Genomic DNA, 22,306 nt, shown 5'->3' with positions numbered 1-22,306 from the left:
ACGCAAACCGCGTGGGTTGCGATAAATGGACCAAACCTATTGGCTACGCGTTAAATAAACCAATGAGGGTCTTTCCAGGCCGCGTTCTCTACGATTTTTGGCAGAGGTCTTACATTAATGTTTTTATAATTATGTAAAGAGCAATGAGAAACTAGGTAATTATAGTCACGTTGGAGTCATACAGCGCCATCTGTATTTTTTGAGGAACATGGTCTGAAAGGCCCCTTATTCTATCGGTTCAATTATAGCGTCCCGCGATGTATGCTTTTCATAGTACATAATCGAAACATGAATTGCTTAAATATTTAGTATTTTCTGAGTTTTCGTACATATTAAGTTTAATTCAATATTTGTCGTAACTAATGTAATCCTTTGACAGCAAGCCAGAAATTGAATGTTCCGTTCATCCCGTGATTGGATGCCTGCACGCCTGGTACTGGAGCGCGGGCAACAACCTGTCTGTGACAGATGTCAAATGTGGACATATTGAAGTATCGACGTATAACTTAGTCCAATTGATTTGGGCGAAAACTTTCAAAATAGGATGTGCTTATGCAGAAAAGTCCAACGGCGATATTAGAGTTGTATGTAACTTCGCTCCGGGCGCACAATTTTTTATTGAGAAGAAGTATTTTTGTGGTTTAGTAACCTATGAAGGCAATGATATATTGGGAAAAGGAGATATCTTGAATGATAAATTCTTAAGGAGGCTAGGCATCGATCTTACAGAACAATCGACAACAGTCGAATCTTTACCTCACATGAAGCGAAATTTTTCACCACATACATTTAACGCTGATGTGAGAGAACACCCTTTTGCGTTCGCATGGGGACTAGCAAGTTTGCTAAAAATGTACGATGAACATTGGTCTAGAAAAGTCATAGGTGATTTTTCTAATGGATCGATTAGTAGGGTTGCGCGTTTAGTAACTCGATACACGTTCCAAGAGGAACTGAACTCTCGTTGTGATATGGATGAGCCGGTGTACGTGGTCGGCAAGCCGGGCTCGCTGTGCGCCGAGACTGGTAGGAAGTTCCACGCGCTGTGCTACGAGTTCCGGGACCCTACTCCTGGATACAGGGTCGTTGCTATACTAGCTGCCGTCGCGCTCTTCTCGCTCATTTTGTATGACCTGTTTAGTGGCATAGTGCGACAGCTTAACTCGTGACAGGTATATGTAGGAATTATATAATTCTATTTCCAAATATAATGTTATTTCAAATAAGTAGAGAAGATAGTTTTATTTTGTAATACGAATATATTTTGAATAGATACTACTCTAGAATTACTTAAATATGAGTATATTTACGTACCTATTAGGTATGTGTAACCACAAGTCGCCAATTGTTATTGGAGTTCTAATATGAATTAATGAGAAGTATACATATACGCCGATGACATATTCTCTTAGTCGGTTTTTAGTAAATTATCCTTAGGAGCAAAGTGCCTTCCGGTCATGACCTATGCCGGAGTGGTCTTGACTCAGGCAAGTCCCTGACTAATCCACCAGCTACAGCCACAAGTGATGCAATATCATTTCATTTGAAAAGCCACGGCACACGGGAGACCTGTGGTTCCTTGTGTAATGTGCTTGAAAATCTGCACATTAATCTAGGTCTCCTTTCCATTTTGTAATGGCTCAAATCAGTTTCTATACATTTCTTTGATTCTACGCCGTACCCAAATCCCCTGGTAGTTGCGGCTTCCGAATACATCCCGCTTAGGGACGGTATCTCCTGAAAAATATCGGCGTCCGAAAGATGCAATATTCTATCCTAACATCCCGATTACTTTAACCATAAGAGACGGCCAGTGAGCCCACGACAACAAACACTTCAGGACCCCGATACCGACCCAGCCGGCGGCGGCATGGTCGTCGATTTCCTTCATTTTGCGCTGCGTCACATTCCTTTCAAAGCTTTTCATATTTATAGCTTATTAAAACGCATTTTAAATAATTAATTGATTTATTTTATCATCGTTGAAACAATTTGCACCAAAAATGTTCGTACTTAAATAATTTACAAATTACTTCGTGTTATTTAAAATTAAGTATTCAATTTTAATAACATCTTTTTTCCAAACATGATCTCAGTAAATATATACATTTTAAACTAAAATTAGTATAAAACTTTAAACTCTCATTTTATGAGACTAGGCGTAGGTAGGTACTTCTACTCAGTCACACTGTTCACTTACTTAGGTTAGGTGTAGACAAAAAGTCAAAGTGCGTATGCAAATTTTCAGCTAGTTATGACGTATTTAACTTTTAAATCCAAATTTTCTTACACTACTAATTTCTCCTACTAGACTCCCCCGGATTTGTACCAATAAGTTATTAATTTATCAAGTGCAGTTTTCACAAACAATTGGCTCGACCATTATAGGCAGCGATACGGCTCACCATCTATCACGTTGGTCTAAACAAAAAGCAAAGAAAGCTTGGTCAGGTGTGGGTACTTAGGATGTACTTCTCATTATCCCAATTGTGATATAGTCGTGAGCTTATGTTACTCATTTCACTATTACTGTAGATACTTCCTTCTTGTAATTTAAATACTGTTAAATTCCGACAAAAATCATCTCCCTATCGTTATCCCGCTTTTCACAAGGTCCGCTTACCTATTCAGACGATTTGACAGGTCCCGTTTTTTACAGAACAAACAATTCCGACACAAATACTAGGTAATAAATAGGTATATACTTTATGTAATGTGCATTAAATTAGGTACAACACGCAATATTCTGCTTTACTCAATATAATTAATTATAAAATGAAGTAAAAAAACATCACACCAATATCTAAACAAATGATTTTATACACCGGAATTCTCATCGTATCTGCGATAAACGGTAATAGTACCATAGATACATACTCAGTTTTTCTGAGCCGAAGTACCTTCTAGCTTTTAATTAAATTGTCTATCTATTTTATTAGATTATTTTTAAATATATACAATATATCTTAATTCTAAAGATTGGTCCCTTTGGAATACATTCATTCGTCAATATCACAATTTTGAGTCGTATAGCCGAGGAACATCCATAGAGAAATTATAAATTGAATATTTCAAAGATTATAAATTGAAGGTTTAGATCCAATATAAGTAATAGGTATATTCCAAAACTCCTTGCAAGTAGAATCAAGTAACTTTTGGCTCACGATACGTATAATTATGAGTAACATATTGAAGTAAATATGCAATCTTATTCCTTTCAGTGTAGGCTTGACTATGACTTAACTTAACTGGATTATAACTTGCTATTTACAGATAAATATAATCATTTATTCACTAATACACTGGACATTTAAAAAATAAAACAAAGCTATATAATGTGGCTGGATGCTCCCCATTACCTTTCACTCATAAACTGGTAATGTTCACTCTTACCGACAGACTGGCAGTCACAACCTCGTATTGTATCATAGCAATCATAGCCTACATGTTGGCACTGGAAGGTCCACTAGTCACAGTCACTACCTGAGGCTGTTAATGTACTTCATGAGGTTGAACACCACTATCACACCCATGATGTCCGTGTATCCTTCGTGGTTTGTCGTTGGAGATGAGTTGCATAGGTCGCTTCGGCAGTAGCAGTATCTGAAATGTAATACAACCATTATTGTTTGATATACTATCTGATAGAGTTAAACCAACAGCTAATGAATGACGATTTAGCGCATAAACTAACAAATCGCAAGGCTTCGCGACGGGTAATGACATTTACTTCGTAAGTACATGATTCGTTTTATAATAAATTCTATAAATATTTAATTAAAGTTGAATACTGTTCGTCCATGTTCTTCGCAGATTTTTGTGGGCAAAGTAAAAAAAAACTTTTATGTTTCATTGTGAAGTGTTGCAATTATTTACAGTTAATATTATATTGTTTGATTGAAACAACCCAATGTCGTTGATCAATGCTTTTAGTTTATTTTTCTACACCCACAGCTTGATATTGCTCTTCATTATGTAAACATATAAGGCAAGTACCGGGTGGGTGTGGTTCGTTGCCCCTTGTCGTCGACGTCTTCACAGCCCTCGCGATACGGTTCGAGGATCTCCATTTTGGGCGACCACTGCCCGTTCTTGTAATCCTGGTACTCATGTTTCTGAGGTGCGCAATCCCGGAGAGTGGCGTCTACCCGCTCTGGAAAGTACAATAACTTATTTGAGAATATAATATATACCAGAACGATTTCTGCAACTTCAATTACACTTATGCAATTCTATACCAACTAGTTTCATCTTCACTTTTATGTCATTAATTTATATCTGAAATCCAGCGTTAATTATTTATAAATATGCCAATGGAAAATATGACGAATATAAACATTTCAGGATAAAACGAATAGGTCTACGTTAAAACGTAAGATAGCCACACGTCAGACGCAACACTTACCTCCATTCAGTAAGTTCAGATAAAACTCCTGTTTGACACAGAAGGTAGAGTAGGGGCAGTCGACGATGAAGTCTTTCGAATAGTCGAAGTTCATACACAGTCGCTTAGTAGTGTTGTAATAGTGGCCCGGAGGTGGGTTGATGTGACACTGATAGCATTGCAGGGATGACACGCCTGGAACACGAAAGGAAATAATAAGCTTACTCGTGGAGATACGACATGAAAAATTCTGTGGCTGATCGGCTCTAGTTATGTTTACGTAGTACCTAATCTGTGGTTATGGCTCTGTTCACATTAATAGTCCATGCCTTTTTATATGGATCCCAAACCCAAACAGCCTATTAATAAGGGCGTATAAAATGAATACTATTAATACATATAAAATTAAAATGAAATAAGTATAGGCAAAGTGTCCTCGACTCGTCATCCTGCACTGCGCCGATCGCGTCTGAAGGCCATAACAGCTAACGATCTTAGATTCCGTTTAGTTCGTAGTTTGGGCGGATTTTCTGCCGAAAACAAAACTAAACGGAAATCAATTTAGCACCGCATCGAAAACGAAACCGAATGTTCAGTCGGACAGTAGTTGTATGTTCTCTTATTTGCGTTATTTATTACTCTGTGTCGATGGCCTTAACACTATTCATAACTTAGTAAGGCCGACAACTGACGCTTGATTGTTAAAATAACATATTTCCATCGAATTACGTCCCTATAATGAAGGTATTAAATCTCATTTTGTAGATAAAATATGAATGTCAGGAAAGTTTGAATTACAATCACATTGTTTGCTAATGGTGGAGTCACATGCGGATTTCCAGTGTTCACAGCCGGTAAATCAGCGTTTTTGAAAGCGACACTAACCTGTCCCCTTTAACAGTTGCAATATAACACATACATAATACTGTAACAATATACATTGTGCCAAAATTATAATCAATAATAATTGTATATATTTTATTCTTGCTTCTCATAAATAGTGTACAGTCATGAGTAATATCATGAGTAATATCATGTACCCACTTTAAAACCCTGTCTCACTGTCATATTGAAATTTAACGATACTTACGATTTAATTTGTCAAAAAAGTTAATGTCACATGGTATCAAAGTGTATACATATTAGTACTCGTGACCGTACGTTCACGTTGTCGCATGGTTTTTGTCTAAACAACTCTGTAAGTTTTGTTAAATCATTATAATGTCTACTCTAGTAGGCCTAAAACGAAACTGACAGCAGTAAAAATGGCATCGCTGATGTTAAATATTTTAATTTTACTATCGTTTGTTCAATCAAGCTTTGGAATTGGGGAATATTTAGTTCCTGAGGACCTCAATAATAGTCAATACACACAGAGTGATATACAAACTCGGAAACTGGGCATTAATACGGATTATAGTTATTCAGATGACGAAACAAACCTTGATTACGACCGAACGAATGAGAGCATAAAAATTCACCCTAAATTGGGACTGCATCTTGTTTCAAATGTGATTCGCGGGGAAAAATCCACGAACAAGAATAATATTTTAAAAAGTAGAACAAAATATAACAATCAAACCACAATCGTATTACCAGCAAACGAATTTTATAACCTAGAACCAGCTGCAGAACATATAGAGATTGGAGGAGATGTTGTGGATCAAACCAACTTGAACACGTGGTATGTCCCAGAACGATTGCCTTGTTGGAAACTGCCTCTTCTTCATGGGAACATTGAAATCCAAAATTTGTCGGAAGTATTTCGTACATATCCTGTTCTTTTAAAAAACGTTAAATATGATTACAGACCAGAGGAAGACGTAAGACCTGTTTTTAAATTGTCTCGCTCAAATGATAAATGGTGTTCAATGGCACCTTGCTATGGTGATCATACACTGTGCCTCTTTCCAAGCAATGAAAACGCATTTAATTGTGACAAAAAATACGTCGTGAAGACAATGACGTTTTGGGAACAACTTGCTCTCATTAATATATTAAATTCTATGAGAAATCATGTTGCCAAAGGTTCAGAGAGTGAGTATCCTTTTCTGCCGCCTGCTGCAAACATGAAGCAAGTTCTCTACGACTACGATCTCCAAATAATGGCTGAGCGATGGCTTCGTCAGTGTTTGCCGGGCCCGGCTCCCTGCGTAGCTCTCAATGATCTTCACGTTTCTCAGCTGGAATGCACTAAACGGGCAAAAAGTTGCTGTGCAGATATGGAAGATTTTAGTAGTGTATGGTAAAATCATTATTATATTTTCTCTGGTAATTTTACACATTATTGCATATCTACTTATCTTTCTTATCTATGCTTTCATTTGTTTGTTTACCTATTAAGTTTTAACTATTTTAATCCTTTGACAGCACTCCAGAAATTGAATGTTCCGTTCACCCCGTAATTGGATGCCTGCACGCCTGGTACTGGAGCGCGGGCAACAACCTGTCTGTAACAGATGTCAAATGTGGACATATTGAAGTATCGACGTATAACTTAGTCCAATTGATTTGGGCGAAAACTTTCAAAATAGGATGTGCTTATGCAGAAAAGTCCAACGGCGATATTAGAGTTGTATGTAACTTCGCTCCGGGCGCACAATTTTTTATTGAGAAGAAGTATTTTTGTGGTTTAATAGCTTATGAAGGCAGCCAAACATTGGGAAAGCTTAATATCATGAGTGATAAATTCTTAAGGAGGCTAGGCATCGATCTTGTACAGCAATCAACAACAGTCACTTTAAGTCATTCACGGTCTACATTTGACCGAGTTGTAGGCGTGCCGTTTATGGAGGAATGGGGACTTGATGCTGTGCAAAGAATGTACGAAGAAAATTGGTCTAGAAAAGTCATAGGTGATTTTTCTAATGGATCGATTAGTAGGGTTGCACGTTTAGTAACTCGATACACGTTCCAAGAGGAACTGAACTCTCGTTGTGATATGGATGAGCCGGTGTACGTGGTCGGCAAGCCGGGCTCGCTGTGCGCCGAGACTGGCAGGAAGTTCCACGCGCTGTGCTACGAGTTCCGGGACCCTACTCCTGGATACAGGGTCGTCGCTATACTAGCTGCCGTCGCGCTCTTCTCGCTCATTTTGTATGACCTGTTTAGTGGCATAGTGCGACAGCTGGCGTAATTCTTAATATATTTAATAATTATAACTGTTTATAATTATAAAAATTGTATTATTTCGAAGATACATTTTTTACATATTTCACTTAGAAGTAACTAAATATATTATGAGTGTATATGAAGATGTAACGTGTTTTACAATAGAGAGTGACACAGTTTAAAATGTCTTTGTGGGTTAAGGTTGGACATAGCCATACAACATTGCCAAGGTATTCTTTAAGTGCTCTCTGAAACTGCGAAGGGCAACGGAACTCTATTTGTTGCGCTATGCAATTAATATAATATTTTAGTTTTATCAGCTTGGAACTAAATAACTAATTTGTTAGTAAATTATTTTCGTGCTAATAAGGTAATCTTTACATTAACATGTATAAATTCTATTTTTTTTTAAATATATTTTTACTGAAGCTATGAAAAGAATTTATAATTAAAATTGATTATTACAATACGTGGCTCTGCAATTAATAGCTAGTTCGCGCAACTTCTGTGGCTGATTTTCTTACTCTAGTTTCCGGCTCGCAATCCAGACGCAAAGACGTGTACACAATACGCAAGTCCGAACAACTTTGTAACGTTATGCGATGTGTAACAGAACAATGTTGTTCGTATGTGTAACATTAGCGAACTTTGAACTCGAACGTGGCACTGAAGAATGTACTGGGTGTTTTAAGTATTTGGAAATTTATGGGCTGTGGGTGAACAGAAAACTTGGCAGTAACTGTCATTCCCGCTTCTTCTTCTTCTTCTAGAGAAGAATCACGCTTATTTCTATAATTATGTCCGTAGTTGTAAATGCCATATTGAATATGATTTGAATTCAGATTTTATAAGCGTTTTCTACATGGTACGAACGTGCTTTTCAGTTGACAGAGAAAATATATTTTATATGTATAAGATCCTATGTATCTATAGTGATTCGTGATTTGTTTGCGATGTTCGTGCTCAAAAGTGCATATAACGCTTAACTTCCACCGCGGAACCATTTAACGTTTGCATTTCACTTTTCACGATAATTAATCACTTATTACGCAAATATCCACATTTTTTCACATTTTTGTTACATATGCCACGAATTAATGCGTGTGGGTTTGATGTAACGGTGTGCACTGGGTGAATTTGTAAAATATCTTAAGTCGTTTTGGCTGACGGAAATTTCTTTTTTAACGAGTATTAGGTGGTTAAAACCTTTATGTACCACATTTGATGCAAATAAATTAATTTGATTTGATTTAAAAAGGCCACATCTAAAAAAGCAATAATGCTATTTGACATTTGTTTGCATTGCGGACTTACTTTTATATGCGCAAATCTCAAATTGCAATATTGCTTTTTAGATGAATTACTGCGATGTGGCTTTTTAGCCCCCTTGTTCTGATTTAATACCGCTATTAAATATTATTTTCATAAAAATACAGGGTAGTCGCGAGCAGCCCAAGCGAGTACGTTGTAACGTACTTAATACTACTCGCTGTATCGGGTAGTACTTACTAATACCGACAGATGTGAAAATGACATCCTAATAACCATTAATTATTAATTATTCCTTATTTTTGGCTGGTTACTTTGCAATTGCGAATTGATGGAATTCAACAATAATAAGCACCTGTAACGATCATAGACAGCACAGCAGTCACGGCGGCTACTGATATCGGCTCCATAGTGTCTGTCCTCCTCATATCCGCAATACGTAGAGCCCCAGCGATTATGATGTAGATACCAGTCAACTCAGCGGTACCCAGTTGTTTTCGTGATATCTGCGGGCAAAGAACAAATATGATTGCTTGATATTTTTAAATAATATACAAAGTTACAGATAAGACAAGCTCTGTCCTATCTGTGAGTAGGTACACCTACTTTTTGTTCGTATAGTTTATTCAACTTTTAATATAAGTATGTTTGCAAACAGAGATAATATGTCAATTCACACACCAACGTCCGCTCATTAGTTCATGACATGTTATGACGATATAAATAGATCCACAAGATTCATAGTGTCCACAAAAATAACTACAGCAGTATCACGACCTAGATGTAATATAAATCTTTATTCTATGCTAGATGATAAAACACTCATTCCTCTATTTAATGCGAATAAATATACCAGTTGCAAACACAGCGCGTTACGAAAATATGTAGAGCCTTGGTAGAAATGTCGCCAATCATACCCAGCCACAAAATAATTATAAATTAAACAATAGGCTATCAATTACATTGTGTTGTTGTGCCTATTCACCACAAGCTTCTGTGTGAATGAAGCATATTATGTTGATTGTTAGCAACGTTGGTCCGCGCAATAGACAAATTGTGTAATTTCATAAACAAAGTTCGGTGAAGTGTGCGTACTTGGTTCATCTTGTAATGGATGTGCCAATTTGTAAGCTTATGTTATGTTGTGTTTAATATACAATATTAACGTCTAATTAACATTTCTTCTACTTGAAATATTGTTCTTATATTTATAAATTTTGGAGCTCGGTGGCGCAGCGGTAAACACGCTCGGTATACGATTATTGAAGTTAAACAACTTTCGCAAAGGCCGGTCATAGGATGGGTGACCACAAAAAAAATGTTGTCATCTCGAGCTCCTCCGTGCTTCGGAAGGCACGTTAAGCCGTTGGTCCCGGCTGCATCAGCAGTCGTTAATAACCACCAATCCGCATTGGGCCCGCGCGGTGGTTTAAGGCCCGATCTCCCTACCCATCCATAGGGAAGGCCCGTGCCCCCGCAGTGGGGACGTTAATGGGCTGGTGATGATGATGATGATTTATAAATTTACTTGTTTTAGGTATTCTTTAATTTGTAAACAATATATTAGGGGTCATTTCTGTCACCGCTATTTCCGATATTGGTCATTGAACTGTGAATAGGTCTTCGTATATCCTCTTTCCTCGTGATTACACTAGTAACTAGTATAACTACGAACTCCTATTCTTGTTGGTTGGTACCACCGCACTAAAGATCGACAGGCGAAAACAATAGTCTAATGTTTTTCCATAATGGTAACTTAAATAGGACAGTAGGAAAAGTTACCGAAATGACATAAAACCACAAATGTAGGTACATTGAGTTAGATATTGTACATTGAGTTAGCTCTTGCCCGTACTCTTTAGACATGTTAGAAATGATAGAATATTCTGTTGAACACATACATACATACATAAACTCACGCCTATTTCCCACCGTGGTAAGCAGAGACTAGAATTCCATTTGCTTCTATCATTCCATACACTTCTCTTGCTTCCTCTACATTCATCAATCGCTTCATATACGCACGCCGGTTCAGAAACCTGTACCTGTACCTGTAACCTGTTCTGTTGAACTAATAGATTTATTGATTAATTGATTTATACAAGTGATACACGCCGTGGCGTTTGTTTGCGCACCGACTCATGATAGTGTAAAATAATACAATGATGTAAAAATGCCGACTGCTTATTTTTTCCAACAAGTGTGTAGTCTTCCTATAATTTATTTACATATGACGAAAGAGGGATCAAACCAAATCCCTTTCTGACTTTTTAGGTAAGTGAACATACCCCTAATTCGCTACGGTAGTAGTTACAAGGATATTATTTTGGACCGTTGGACCTTCCATTTAACTTTAACTTTTGGAACACAGGACACAGTTGACATTTCTATAAGATAAGATCATCGAATATACTTAAATTTAAATACTCTGCGCTACGCGTAGGTATCTCAATATAATCTTATTTCTATCCGCAATAGCAGCATGCAATTGAAATGCAAGAAAAAATAATTCGTTTATTACACCGGCTATGTAATTCGTTTAGGCTTGCTTACCGATTAGAATCGATTCGAAACTGTTCCGTAACGAGCGGCGTTCAATAATATGCATTGCGCTAAGTTTGACCCAGTCTGCTTTCAAGGTCACAGTTGCCCTTTCTCAGACTAGTTGCATGTTACTTGTATTACTTATTGATGTCGTACGCACCAATCCTGGCCAAATAGTCCATGCATTATGTATTAGTGTAATCGTGACTACAGTGATGACATTCTTATCTACTTCACTTTTACATTACTTGGCAATACCATCTATACATCTAAGTATATCAAATAAAAAAAGAGATATTGCTTCTTCTCTGGATCTGAATTTATAAGGTACGAGTAGTTATAATAGAGATACAAATAGAAAACCTCTTACTCCAAATCATGTTATATGCCTACACCATGAAAGGAGATATGATGAAAGGGTCCTAATTCCGGTAGTGTAGAAGAAAAAAGTAATAAAATAATAAAGGTATTTCTTTATAACAAACAACTTCTTTCTTATCATAAATAATAATTGAAATACCTTAGCGGTAGAAATCGTCTTATACAATTTATACATGGTCGATTGGTATGGTATGTTACGATAGGTGGTTTAGTTCAAGTAAATGAGCAAAGTTGCCCTGACCACTTGACAGGGCCTGTTTGTAATATCTGCCGATCTATAATACTTACTATAATAATTGTAGTATATAGGCATTGACGTTTAAATATTAAACTGTCTACTGTTGACGTTTACCTGGGATATAAACGGCTACTCACAGCTATCTGTCTGTATCACAGCTATATGTGTGTGCAGCTATCTGCTTGAATTATATTTTTATTAACTGACTTCATTCGCAGTTTTGATTTAATACAATCTGCAATTATGCTATCATGTTGTATACCTACATAACATATTTTTAAGGTAATATACATAACATAAGCACAAAACAGCTGTTGCGCCGGATTTATCGGCGTGAAATATGGTCATTTATCAAACATTATCTTTCTTGGATCTATATTACCATCATTAATACCAGCTACATAATAAAGTGTTTATCTCCGTTCTAACATCTATAAATCTACAAATAGGTATGATTCAATTTCGCTGTGCATTGTAATTTTATAGTTCGAGTTTATATTCAAACGAGCATGAGTTAGCGTGCATCGAGTTATCAAGTACGTGGAGTTCCATCCAATAAAAGTATACCATTCCCATGTGAAGTGTCTGATTACTTCATCGCAATTGGTAAATCTATAAAATAAGATTACAATGTTCTAATTCTAAACGCAGTTAGTTCGGTTAGACTAAGCACAATAATTTAAATATTGTGACTTTGAAACAATTATTACCTTACCTATTTCTTAGAGACGTAAATACATCATTTGCTAATGCGATAAACTATGTTACTTATTTACTTTGTCAATGACTAGAGTTTGCAGGTTTGCTAATCATTACCTACCTAATTTGTAAGTGCAAAAAGGGTTCAACTTGAAGATTTAACCTCTCATCTGCCGAGATACCAGACACACTAGACTTTACATTGTGTCTGGTTGAGATCTGCGTTCCGGCGTTCGAAAAGTTAAGGTTATTTATTTATAGTTGTATTTTTAGTCTATTTTATCTATTTCATATTAATGTAGCAAGATCCTTCGGACGATACACTTACTCGTCACTTTTCAAGGCTCAAAAGTGATTTGCAAACAAGATTTGACCTTTGTTACATCTCGGTATTAGCATATACTGCCAAATTATTCTAAATCTAAGTTTAGACAAGGTGAACAGTTGATGTTTCTTGTTTTATTTTTGAGGTCGTTGTCTTACTCCACTGCAAAAATCTAATACTAGCTAAATTCACACTTATAATGATTGCAAAATTGTAAAACTTGCGAATTGCGTTTTAGGACATCTATTTACTACGACAAAAAGACCCTAAAAGGTAAGATATTGCTTTGATAAATGACCATGTTTTTATGGAGCTCGGTGGGGTGTAGGTACTTAGTTCATCTTGCGATTGATGTACTTCTACACCATTGGGATACAGTATTTATGTTTTTGTGTTTCTCTATCAATTCCATACTCTACCTAAAAATATACATCAAGTCATAGTCTGATATTCCTGATTTAACCTCTTATCTGGTGAGATAAGAGGCACAATAGTTTTTACATTGTGTGTGGCCCTGATCAGTGTTTCCCGCATTCGAAGGATTAATGCGATAATAATTCGTTATTATGTGTTTTAATAATAATAGTAACCGCGTAAACCTCGAACAATGTATAAATTGATATAAACATCACGAAGGATTTACTGAGGTACCGAATGCGTTCTATAATGAAGTCAGCTAATGCGTGTTTGCAGAAGTTTTTGAAGGCCGTCATACAATCTTGATACTTGAAATTCTCGTTGCATTGTGTCAGACTACGTACAAGTCGGTATCGGTAGGTGAAGGCTGGCCTATGCTGAATAACGTGTGTAATTACAGCTTGTTTTGAACTGGTACTTAAATGATAAAGGTTAAGGTTGAATTTATTAATGATTATACGTGTATTTGAAATGCGTTCCAATACATTTTAAATGATTATGGGAAAGGTGTATTATTTTCCAAGGATAATGCACAATATTGCTTCATAGGTACAGGAATGGTACCTTCATATCTAGATAGACCCTAGGCTGACGGTTTGTTTGTATTTACCTCATTCACGTCATTTAATTACCTCAGCGTATTTTTTTTTCGTACTATAATTACTATTAAATGAATTCGCTTAGCTACTGGTCAATTATGTAACCACTCACAATAGGCCAGAAATAATACCTAAAATAACAGAATAGCTGTGACAAAAAATTCCGTACACTATTTTAATGACCGAGAAATTATCGAGCTTCTACTGGATTGGGAATGAATAGAAGACATAGAATTCGTTCAGCTACTTGTCTTCTCGGGCATGTCGTAAAAATCGTCAGAAGGATTGTGTCCTTTCTAATATGATGAACAATAAATTATTATGGGCGATAGCCTGATCCCTTGTCACCATAAGGTTCATCATATCCATCTTATAGAACTTCGCATCAACAGTAGATGCAAATTTCCTTTGATTACTTGGGGCTGTGCACACATCAGTTTGTATATACATATAATGTATAGATATGAATAAAGATAGACAATGTAAATAAATAACATTTTCTCAGTGTGCTTAAAAGTGTTTTCCTTTCTTGTTGCGTGCTCTACTTGCATATGGCCAATATTGGACCGTAATTAATGATACTATTATTGGCTGTACCTAATAAACTTTGTTACAAAGAGTTGGATAAGTGAGAATCTTCTGCCGCGGTTCCGAAACAGCGAGTTACCTCTGTTAGTGGATCGTGGACATAAACCTCATTTTCTGGACATGTTTCCTTAGGTTTAATCAATTTGTTTGACGACATCGCGACATTGTTTTTAGACATTTAAAATCGATGGAATTTTTACTTTTATTAAGTATGTGTTTATAGGGACAAAAATACATAGAACAGTAGCTACAAGAGTCACAGATTATGTGTGTATATTTATAGTGTGTTTCTTTGTATTTTGGCGTGGGTTCGTTCGCGACAGTGAGTCAACTGGCCTGACGGGGTTGGCGAAACGTGTTCTGCATTCGTATGCTATTGTCAAACTCGTCGCTATGGACGAAAGCTCGGACATTTTACTCACGTCTTTTAGTTCGACCATTGCAAATAGATGGTAATCGAGTTTACACGAACTGTTACGCTCATTTTGTAACAATAGAGATGGGGAATATACTGATACATTATGTCTTCATTATGTAGGGCCTTTGGCGGCTCAAAAGTAACCCCGACACCAGGGTTGATGGGGTTGGTAATCCACCTCACAACCCACACGATAGAAGAAGAGAAGATTATGTCTTCGACTTTTTCGACGATTTGCGTATCTAGATAGACCCTAGACTGACGGTTTGTTTGTATTTACCTCATTCACGTCATTTAATTACCTCAGCGTATTTTTTTTTCGTACTATAATTATATACTTCTTATATGAATTCCTTAGATCATCTTGCGAATTGCTTAGTACATTTGACTATCCCAAATTGGGATATCGTCGAGAGCATATGTTGTACTTGTAGGTATGTTATGTTACTTATATTATGGGCGATATTGATTATTATGGGAGATTTATCATATCCATCTAAGGACTTCGTATCAACAGTGGCTGCAAGTCGTCTTTGATTACTTGTGGCTCTGCCCACCCCATTAGGGATTAAGGGTGTATGTATAATTATTTATAATATATGGATATAATCTGTATTATGTGTGTTAGTCCTAAATATGCTGTCAGGCACTTATGTGAAGCCAGATGCGTTGAAGTTTGTTTTGAAATAATTTGCACAACGACAACCTGTTCATTAGGCAAAGCACTAACTCGTGTTATGCACGTTGTCTGTCTGCCTTGTTTTATTTACATCTTGCGTATGTCGGCTTTCGCTAATAATTTTACCTCACGCACATATCATCATGTTGGGTTTCCATAGTGATTTATTATGAATTGCATTTCCTGGCGAAACTGCTTTTCCTAGGTTTTTATTGCGAATATAGGAATTCGTTTAAATATTTTTTTATCGTACCTACTAGAATTAAAGAAAAGAAAACACAAAGATTAATTATACTATCGTTTAATTCGTGTGTAGGTACTATTAAATTCAAGTTCAGTGAATATTTAACTTTTGTTGACGTCAAGTCCACATACCGAAATTAATTGCCGTCCTTTTTTACTTTCTGTACAGAAAGTAACAAAATAGCTTCAACTAAATTGCGTGTATATTTGCTTGGAGCTTGCTATCTTAACTCTTACAAAACTATCGGTGTCGTAATTTCATTCCGTGGACTGTGACTCTTTCAATTAAAACACATATTACCGGGTTCCTACCGCGTTTAATTAGAAATATGAGACTCCCGAAAACCGGATATTTGTATTGCATTGTATTGTAACCGCCTAAACCTCAAACAATGCGACTTTTTTTATTTTGAGACAAAGAACTAAACTAGAGCGATACCATATTTACGGGTGACTCTTTCAAAAATAAATGTACCTACATGCCATATCGTAAGACTTTTAGGTACTATTTACCATCTGCATCTTTTTTGTTGTTGGTCACCCAGATAGTCGCTGATGCTGAGCAGCCAGGATTTTTTTTTTCAATTCAACGTGATCTTCGTCGTTCGTTAGGTAGGTACGTAGGCAGGCTGGGTGACCAACACACAACGTATACGTTGGTAGGTACCTTACTAGGTAAGGTAGGTACCTTATACGTTAGATACTCAGCACTAGCTTAACCTCTCATATGCCGAGATACCAGACACAATAGATTTTACATTGTGTCTGGTCGAGATCCGCGTTCCGGCGTTCGAAAGATTAATAGAAGATGATATTGATAGAGACAGGGAGAATTACAAGAGTTAAACTGCCGACTTCAAGCGATTCTTGTTCCGTTGATTAGTTGAAAATGTTCATCATCTCCCTAGCGTTATCCCATTTACACAGGGTTCGCTCACCTAACCTGAAGAACCTGATTTGACAGGTCCGATTTTTTACAGAAGCGTATCTGCCTGTCTGAACTTCTAACCCGCAGCCCAATACAGGTTGGGTCCCATTCCTCCGATACGTACCTATTTTTCGGGAATGTTGGTTTCCTTCCGATGTTTAGATTAAAGTGTTACATACCAATATTTCTTTAGTTTAATGACTTCAATAAGCTTCAATAGATAAGCAAATGAAGTGAACCTGTACAGTTTCACAATACTCACAGCATGTGGGTCAAACGAATATCGCTTTGTGTACCACAGACTTGGCAGTTTCGTACACCAAGCAATATCTTAATTAATTTATTAACAGTCGTCGTTTTCTGCATTAGTGGCATCGAAATAAAATAGTTTCTTTACGGCGACGTCATGTTGAACGTTGTAAATGTAAAATTTTCCAGTGTAAATTAATGGTAAATATAACGTTATTATAGGGAATAGACCAATATTAGAATACATAGTGGAAGCTGTTGGCCAAAGTCTATCTTAAGACATACATAATATAGCATTACGCCTGCACGCCCAAGGAGTTAGCAGAGGTGTATTACGCTCAGTCCTCGCCAGCTATGTTTAAGCTCCATGTAATAGGGGGCGAGCCTAAAGCACTTGTTAAGAATACCTGCAAGATGTTTCCTGGCTACTCATGGTGTATGCATACGACTAGTAATTATGGACGTGAGTTTGTTTGTGTATCACCGTAATCGTGAATTACGTCGTGTATAACGAACGCTATTTAAGTGTGATCTCACCGGTATCGTTTTACAAAAACTTTAAGTATATTAAAACCCAAATCAGTATATGAACATACAAAACACATGTCATCGTGAATTAAACATCGATTTGAAACGTTTTTATTACAATTGCTTAGTAGTTATTTCCTGACGCACAATTTGTGGAAAATCACTATTTTTGTTTATATCTTAGACTATAAAAAACTACAGAATTTAATAAAAAAATGATTGTCTAGAAAACTTTGTTTGATAAACGTACTAAGCTAGTAATGTCCTGCTGCTCATCATCATCAGGCCTTATACATATTTTCCAGATGGAAACAGTACCATGGAGGCTATGGCTGTATAATAAATATGACCGGTTTTCTATTAGTCATACTTTTCTTAACTTGTAATTGAGAAACACCGCAAACCCTCGATGGAGTATTTATCATGGTATTATTACTGATTTATGAAAAAAGGTCTGAACCGGCAACTTTCTGTATATACAGAAGCGTATCTTATTAATTATTCCGTAAGTAAGCGTATAATAATTATTCCTGCTCTGCTTACCCTATTAGGGATCACACGGGCGTCAGTTTACGTATGTTTGTAATATCTATGGAGAAATATGACTCTTAGCATTATTTTAACATACGCTCGTATTGATATAGTGATTCATTGCAACTCAAAGCTAATATTTTGTAGCCTAAGCAGCCTTGCCACTAATAGCTTCGTACACAATATTTACACCTTATCCTATTTATTCTACACTGTTTAATTAGTATTTATTACTGTATTATGTAAATTAATTATAGTGATAATGACGGTATCGTGTAGTTTTTTACGTTTTTCCTACTTACCTACTTTATTTCAAAATTATGGATTATCCAGACATTTATCTTTTGATCTTCTGTAATTTATTTGCAATGAATTGCAACTAAAGCGATATTATCAGAGAAACAATAAGTAGTGTTTCACAAATGGGCGCGAGCGTTCCACGTATTTGTAAAATTAATTAAGAGATTTGCAAGAGGTCGTTTGTTGCATCATAGAGTTTGTTTGAAACTAATTAGTTTGTGTGGAAACCCAGTAAACGCTTAAAACTTCTCATGTGGCTATAAGACACATGCTAACAGCTTTTAACTAGGTTACTAGAAACATAAATGTGTTAACATTCGGCATTACACATATTACATATTACTCACTTAGGTTGATCATGGAAGACTAGACAGTTTTATTAGATATTTCGTAATATATACTTGTATTAAAAATATTTTCAGCCCGTACCACCTATCGATGTCTATAATAGGATAATTTTATTAATCAATATCTTCGCTTTTCGCTAATTAAAATAGCATAATAGGTATAGTCTTACCTATACCCAAAAGTAATAAAACTGGAAACTACTTATGATTCGACTCTACCTAGTAAATATTCAATGCCAGGGTTTTCGTTACAGAACTCAGAACAATAAATCTGTGAGCGAATCCGATATAAAAGATCATTTTCATAAAAACACTAGTGCGTATAATTATAAAGTTCACATCCAAAAAGAATAACTACCTTAAACCTCGTAATTTATATACTCCCGTATCCAAGCACATCCAATAAGAATTGTTATCACCACAATATTGATAGCAACCACACACGCGGGAATCGTATTTGAGATCGCAACTCACTCCGCTGGTTCGTTCAGCCAAACGTGTGCCTCGCACCGGCTTCAACATCTGACTGGTGTATGCGCCAAAGCCAAGGCTGCGAGATATTGTAAGAACCTTGTATAACACAGGTACAATACTCCGCTTTGACGTTTTAGACACTCTTGTCTACGTCATTATTTAATATAATTTTTAACTTAATTATATTGATTCCTTAATTATATATATCCTGAAACGTGATACATGACGTTACTGAAAATCCTGCTAAAAGACAATATAATAAATATGAAATTCGGCCCAAGAATATGTCGATATTTTTCCCGAAAACAATGTGAACCTATTCGGTGAACTTTTCCGGTTTATGAGAGCCATATAACACTCGACGACTCCAGAATCTAAATCTGCACGAAACACAGTTAATCGTAGCAGGCTGCTCAAGAATGTGCTGTTACAAACGAATAGGCTACAAGAGGAAATGTATAATCAATTAATCATCTTATGAAGACTGATAGTTGATTAGTGAGAACTTGCTTAAGCCACGGAATATAAAGTGCCCTAAGACCACTTGAGCAATTCGATTGCTTGTTCCAGAGCGCCATTTCAGTTACCCATTATTAAGTTATAACAGCCGTTGGACTGTGAAATTGATCGCTTCCGACATCAAGCGTTGCTTTGAGACAACATGAACTACTGGTTATTTGTCAACAAGCTTGGCAGCCTTTACTAATTACTGTCATATCATAAAACCATTAGCCTTTGTGTATATAGGTACAAAGATAAACAGCTTCTGTTGCACAAGACGTACTATTAAGGGGCTTTTCCTAGTATCCGAAGGGTCAAGGCTCTACTGCACATTTAAGTATCATAATTTCAGACTCATACCTATTTTATTACTAATATTAGTATGAAAAATGTAAATTGGTATACAATTACTTATCTATATGATATCACTATCAAAAGATTAAAAAGTCTGTTAAAAACTGTTTAGACCGTACAAAAAATCTAGAAATGCTGCTAAAATCAATTGGTAGCTTGTATATTATGGTTATATGTATAAGTAATCAGCTGTGTCTAAAGACCGGTTGTTGGTATAAGAGCAGAACGAAGTGTTCAATGTCACGGAGCGAGTTTTGGCCAAGTCGCCAAGGTAGAGCGCACGCGCAGCGCACGCTCGCTGCAGATTACAAAAGATTTTCGAAAGCTCGATCGGCAGTACATGTTGCAACTTCTGAATTTGTGCCTTATTTACAATTCTAATTTTGTTCATCAATCAATTTTCGCAACTGGATATGAAATTATTTAGTATTAAAGTACTATATTTATTTACTTGATTATTTGTGAATAACTTCAAAGTATTCAATATTTTCTATCTTTGACCAATTAAAACGTAAAATTAATTGACATTATATTTTCAAAAACAACTTATTTTTTTAGAAACAGATATTAGTTTTTTAGAGCACGAGTTTAAAACCTGTAAATCTTGATTTCTCAGTATAAGCTGACAATTAATATTTTGTTGTAGTCGTGCCTGTTTAAAGGTGTCGGTGTATTTTTTTTTTATATAAAAAGTATCCAAGGTCTCTGAAGTTACGAAATATCCAGTTTCTCACGACAGCAAAACAATATGGACAATGTATTTTTCGGGGTAAATCTTTGCTACTGTAAGAACTTCTGCCCTTATGCTGTGATAAACATTTTGAAATTCACCAAAAAAGTTGCACCAAATATTTCAAAAGTATGGCAAAATCGGTGTGGGAACATCTTCAACAAAAAGTAATCATGAGTCATCACAATACATTATCAGATGTCTCCTTGTATTCGAGAACCTCGCCGGTTTGTTTTGGCACCCACGCGTACTATTACTGATGATTACCTCAATCGACGTCATCCGGCCGATCGCAGCCGCGGCCAACAATCAACCAATTCACAAAGCGATAACACCAAATACAATGCTGTTATTGTACCACCTTGTGAAAGTAAACTTGTAACGCTACCAGCGATGGATATCTACGGATATCACTGACAATGACGTTTGTCGGAAGCGGAATAAAGGGCCTTTTATTGAGGAATGTTTAATTATTTATTTATACTTAGAATAGTATTTATTGTTACGGTAAATGTGAAGGATGAATCATGAGATGAATGACATCACGGCCGCTATGTGCACAGGTTATTCTCGACTTGCTCTTTTAGCAACTTAAAAACTAGAAATACAGGTACTTGTATTGGTAAACGATATGAATCTTTTGTTTTAAAATACCTAATAGCAATATGTTCTTTCGCTTGCTACATGCCTACCTGTTCGATCAAAACCTTCTGTTAAATCTTGCAAAATAAAATATTTGCATATTACGATAACGTCGTTATGCCTTTGTTGTCTGTTTAATAACGATTGCTGATAAAATAAAAGCATTTGTAAAATGGAAGAAAATTGATAGTGAATACTCATCGCAGGTCCGTCATTCGGCCAAGACTTTAGAAGTTACAAGAAATGAAGAGAGTCATTGTTTTTAGGTATATTACATATAATAATAAGACCTACAATCTTCATCAATAATGAAGTTACACGATCGCTGATTGAATCACGATTGAATCCTCTTTAACAAGATGTAATGAGGTAAGCAGCGCATGCCTACAAACAGTACAAAAACTTGTTACAAAGAATGGAACGGCAATAGTGAATAGCCAGTTCTTTTTGCATAAAAATTATAAATTGTAAATTGGTTTCTTGTTTAGTTGGTTTTATGTATGCTTTACAAACAACAAACTACAATAATAATATAATAGTATGATCAAACATGTTACTCATCATAAGGTCCTCGACTTGATTCGTCTCTACAAATGTTATTGACATCATCATATTCAGCGGATGTGGTATACCAATGACTAAATGCTTACAATATTGTCTATATTAATAATACATTATAACATTCTTAGTATCTACTGTGACTCATTGAATTAACTATTAGTTTCCGAAAACATGTAAATATAGAGACAATAAATAGTTTTACAGGATACAAAAACAACTTATTTTCATTGATGCGTGATGATCATTGCATAATAGGTACTGAAATA

General features: G+C 36.0%; 2 protein-coding genes across 3 annotated transcripts in view; one reads left to right on the top strand and one right to left on the bottom strand.

Annotated features, from left to right (window-relative positions):
* The window catches only part of LOC126375980 (rabankyrin-5), a 56,463-nt gene that overhangs the window by 19,285 nt on the left and 14,872 nt on the right, over positions 1-22,306 (top strand). The window lies entirely within an intron of this gene.
* LOC126376074 (uncharacterized) lies at positions 1,950-19,299 on the bottom strand. Its single transcript, XM_050023242.1, has 5 exons — positions 19,137-19,299; positions 9,120-9,270; positions 4,406-4,579; positions 3,997-4,153; positions 1,950-3,603 (listed from the first exon to the last, which is right to left on the bottom strand). The coding sequence occupies exons 2-5, from the start codon at positions 9,190-9,192 to the stop codon at positions 3,480-3,482; spliced, it is 528 nt and encodes a 175-aa protein (XP_049879199.1). The 5' UTR covers positions 9,193-9,270; positions 19,137-19,299; the 3' UTR covers positions 1,950-3,479.

Source organism: Pectinophora gossypiella, chromosome 20 (genome assembly GCF_024362695.1).
Source record: "Pectinophora gossypiella chromosome 20, ilPecGoss1.1, whole genome shotgun sequence".
Taxonomy (NCBI): Eukaryota; Metazoa; Arthropoda; class Insecta; order Lepidoptera; family Gelechiidae; genus Pectinophora; species Pectinophora gossypiella.
Note: the sequence above shows the minus strand (reverse complement) of the source record. Positions and strands in the feature narration are given on the sequence as shown.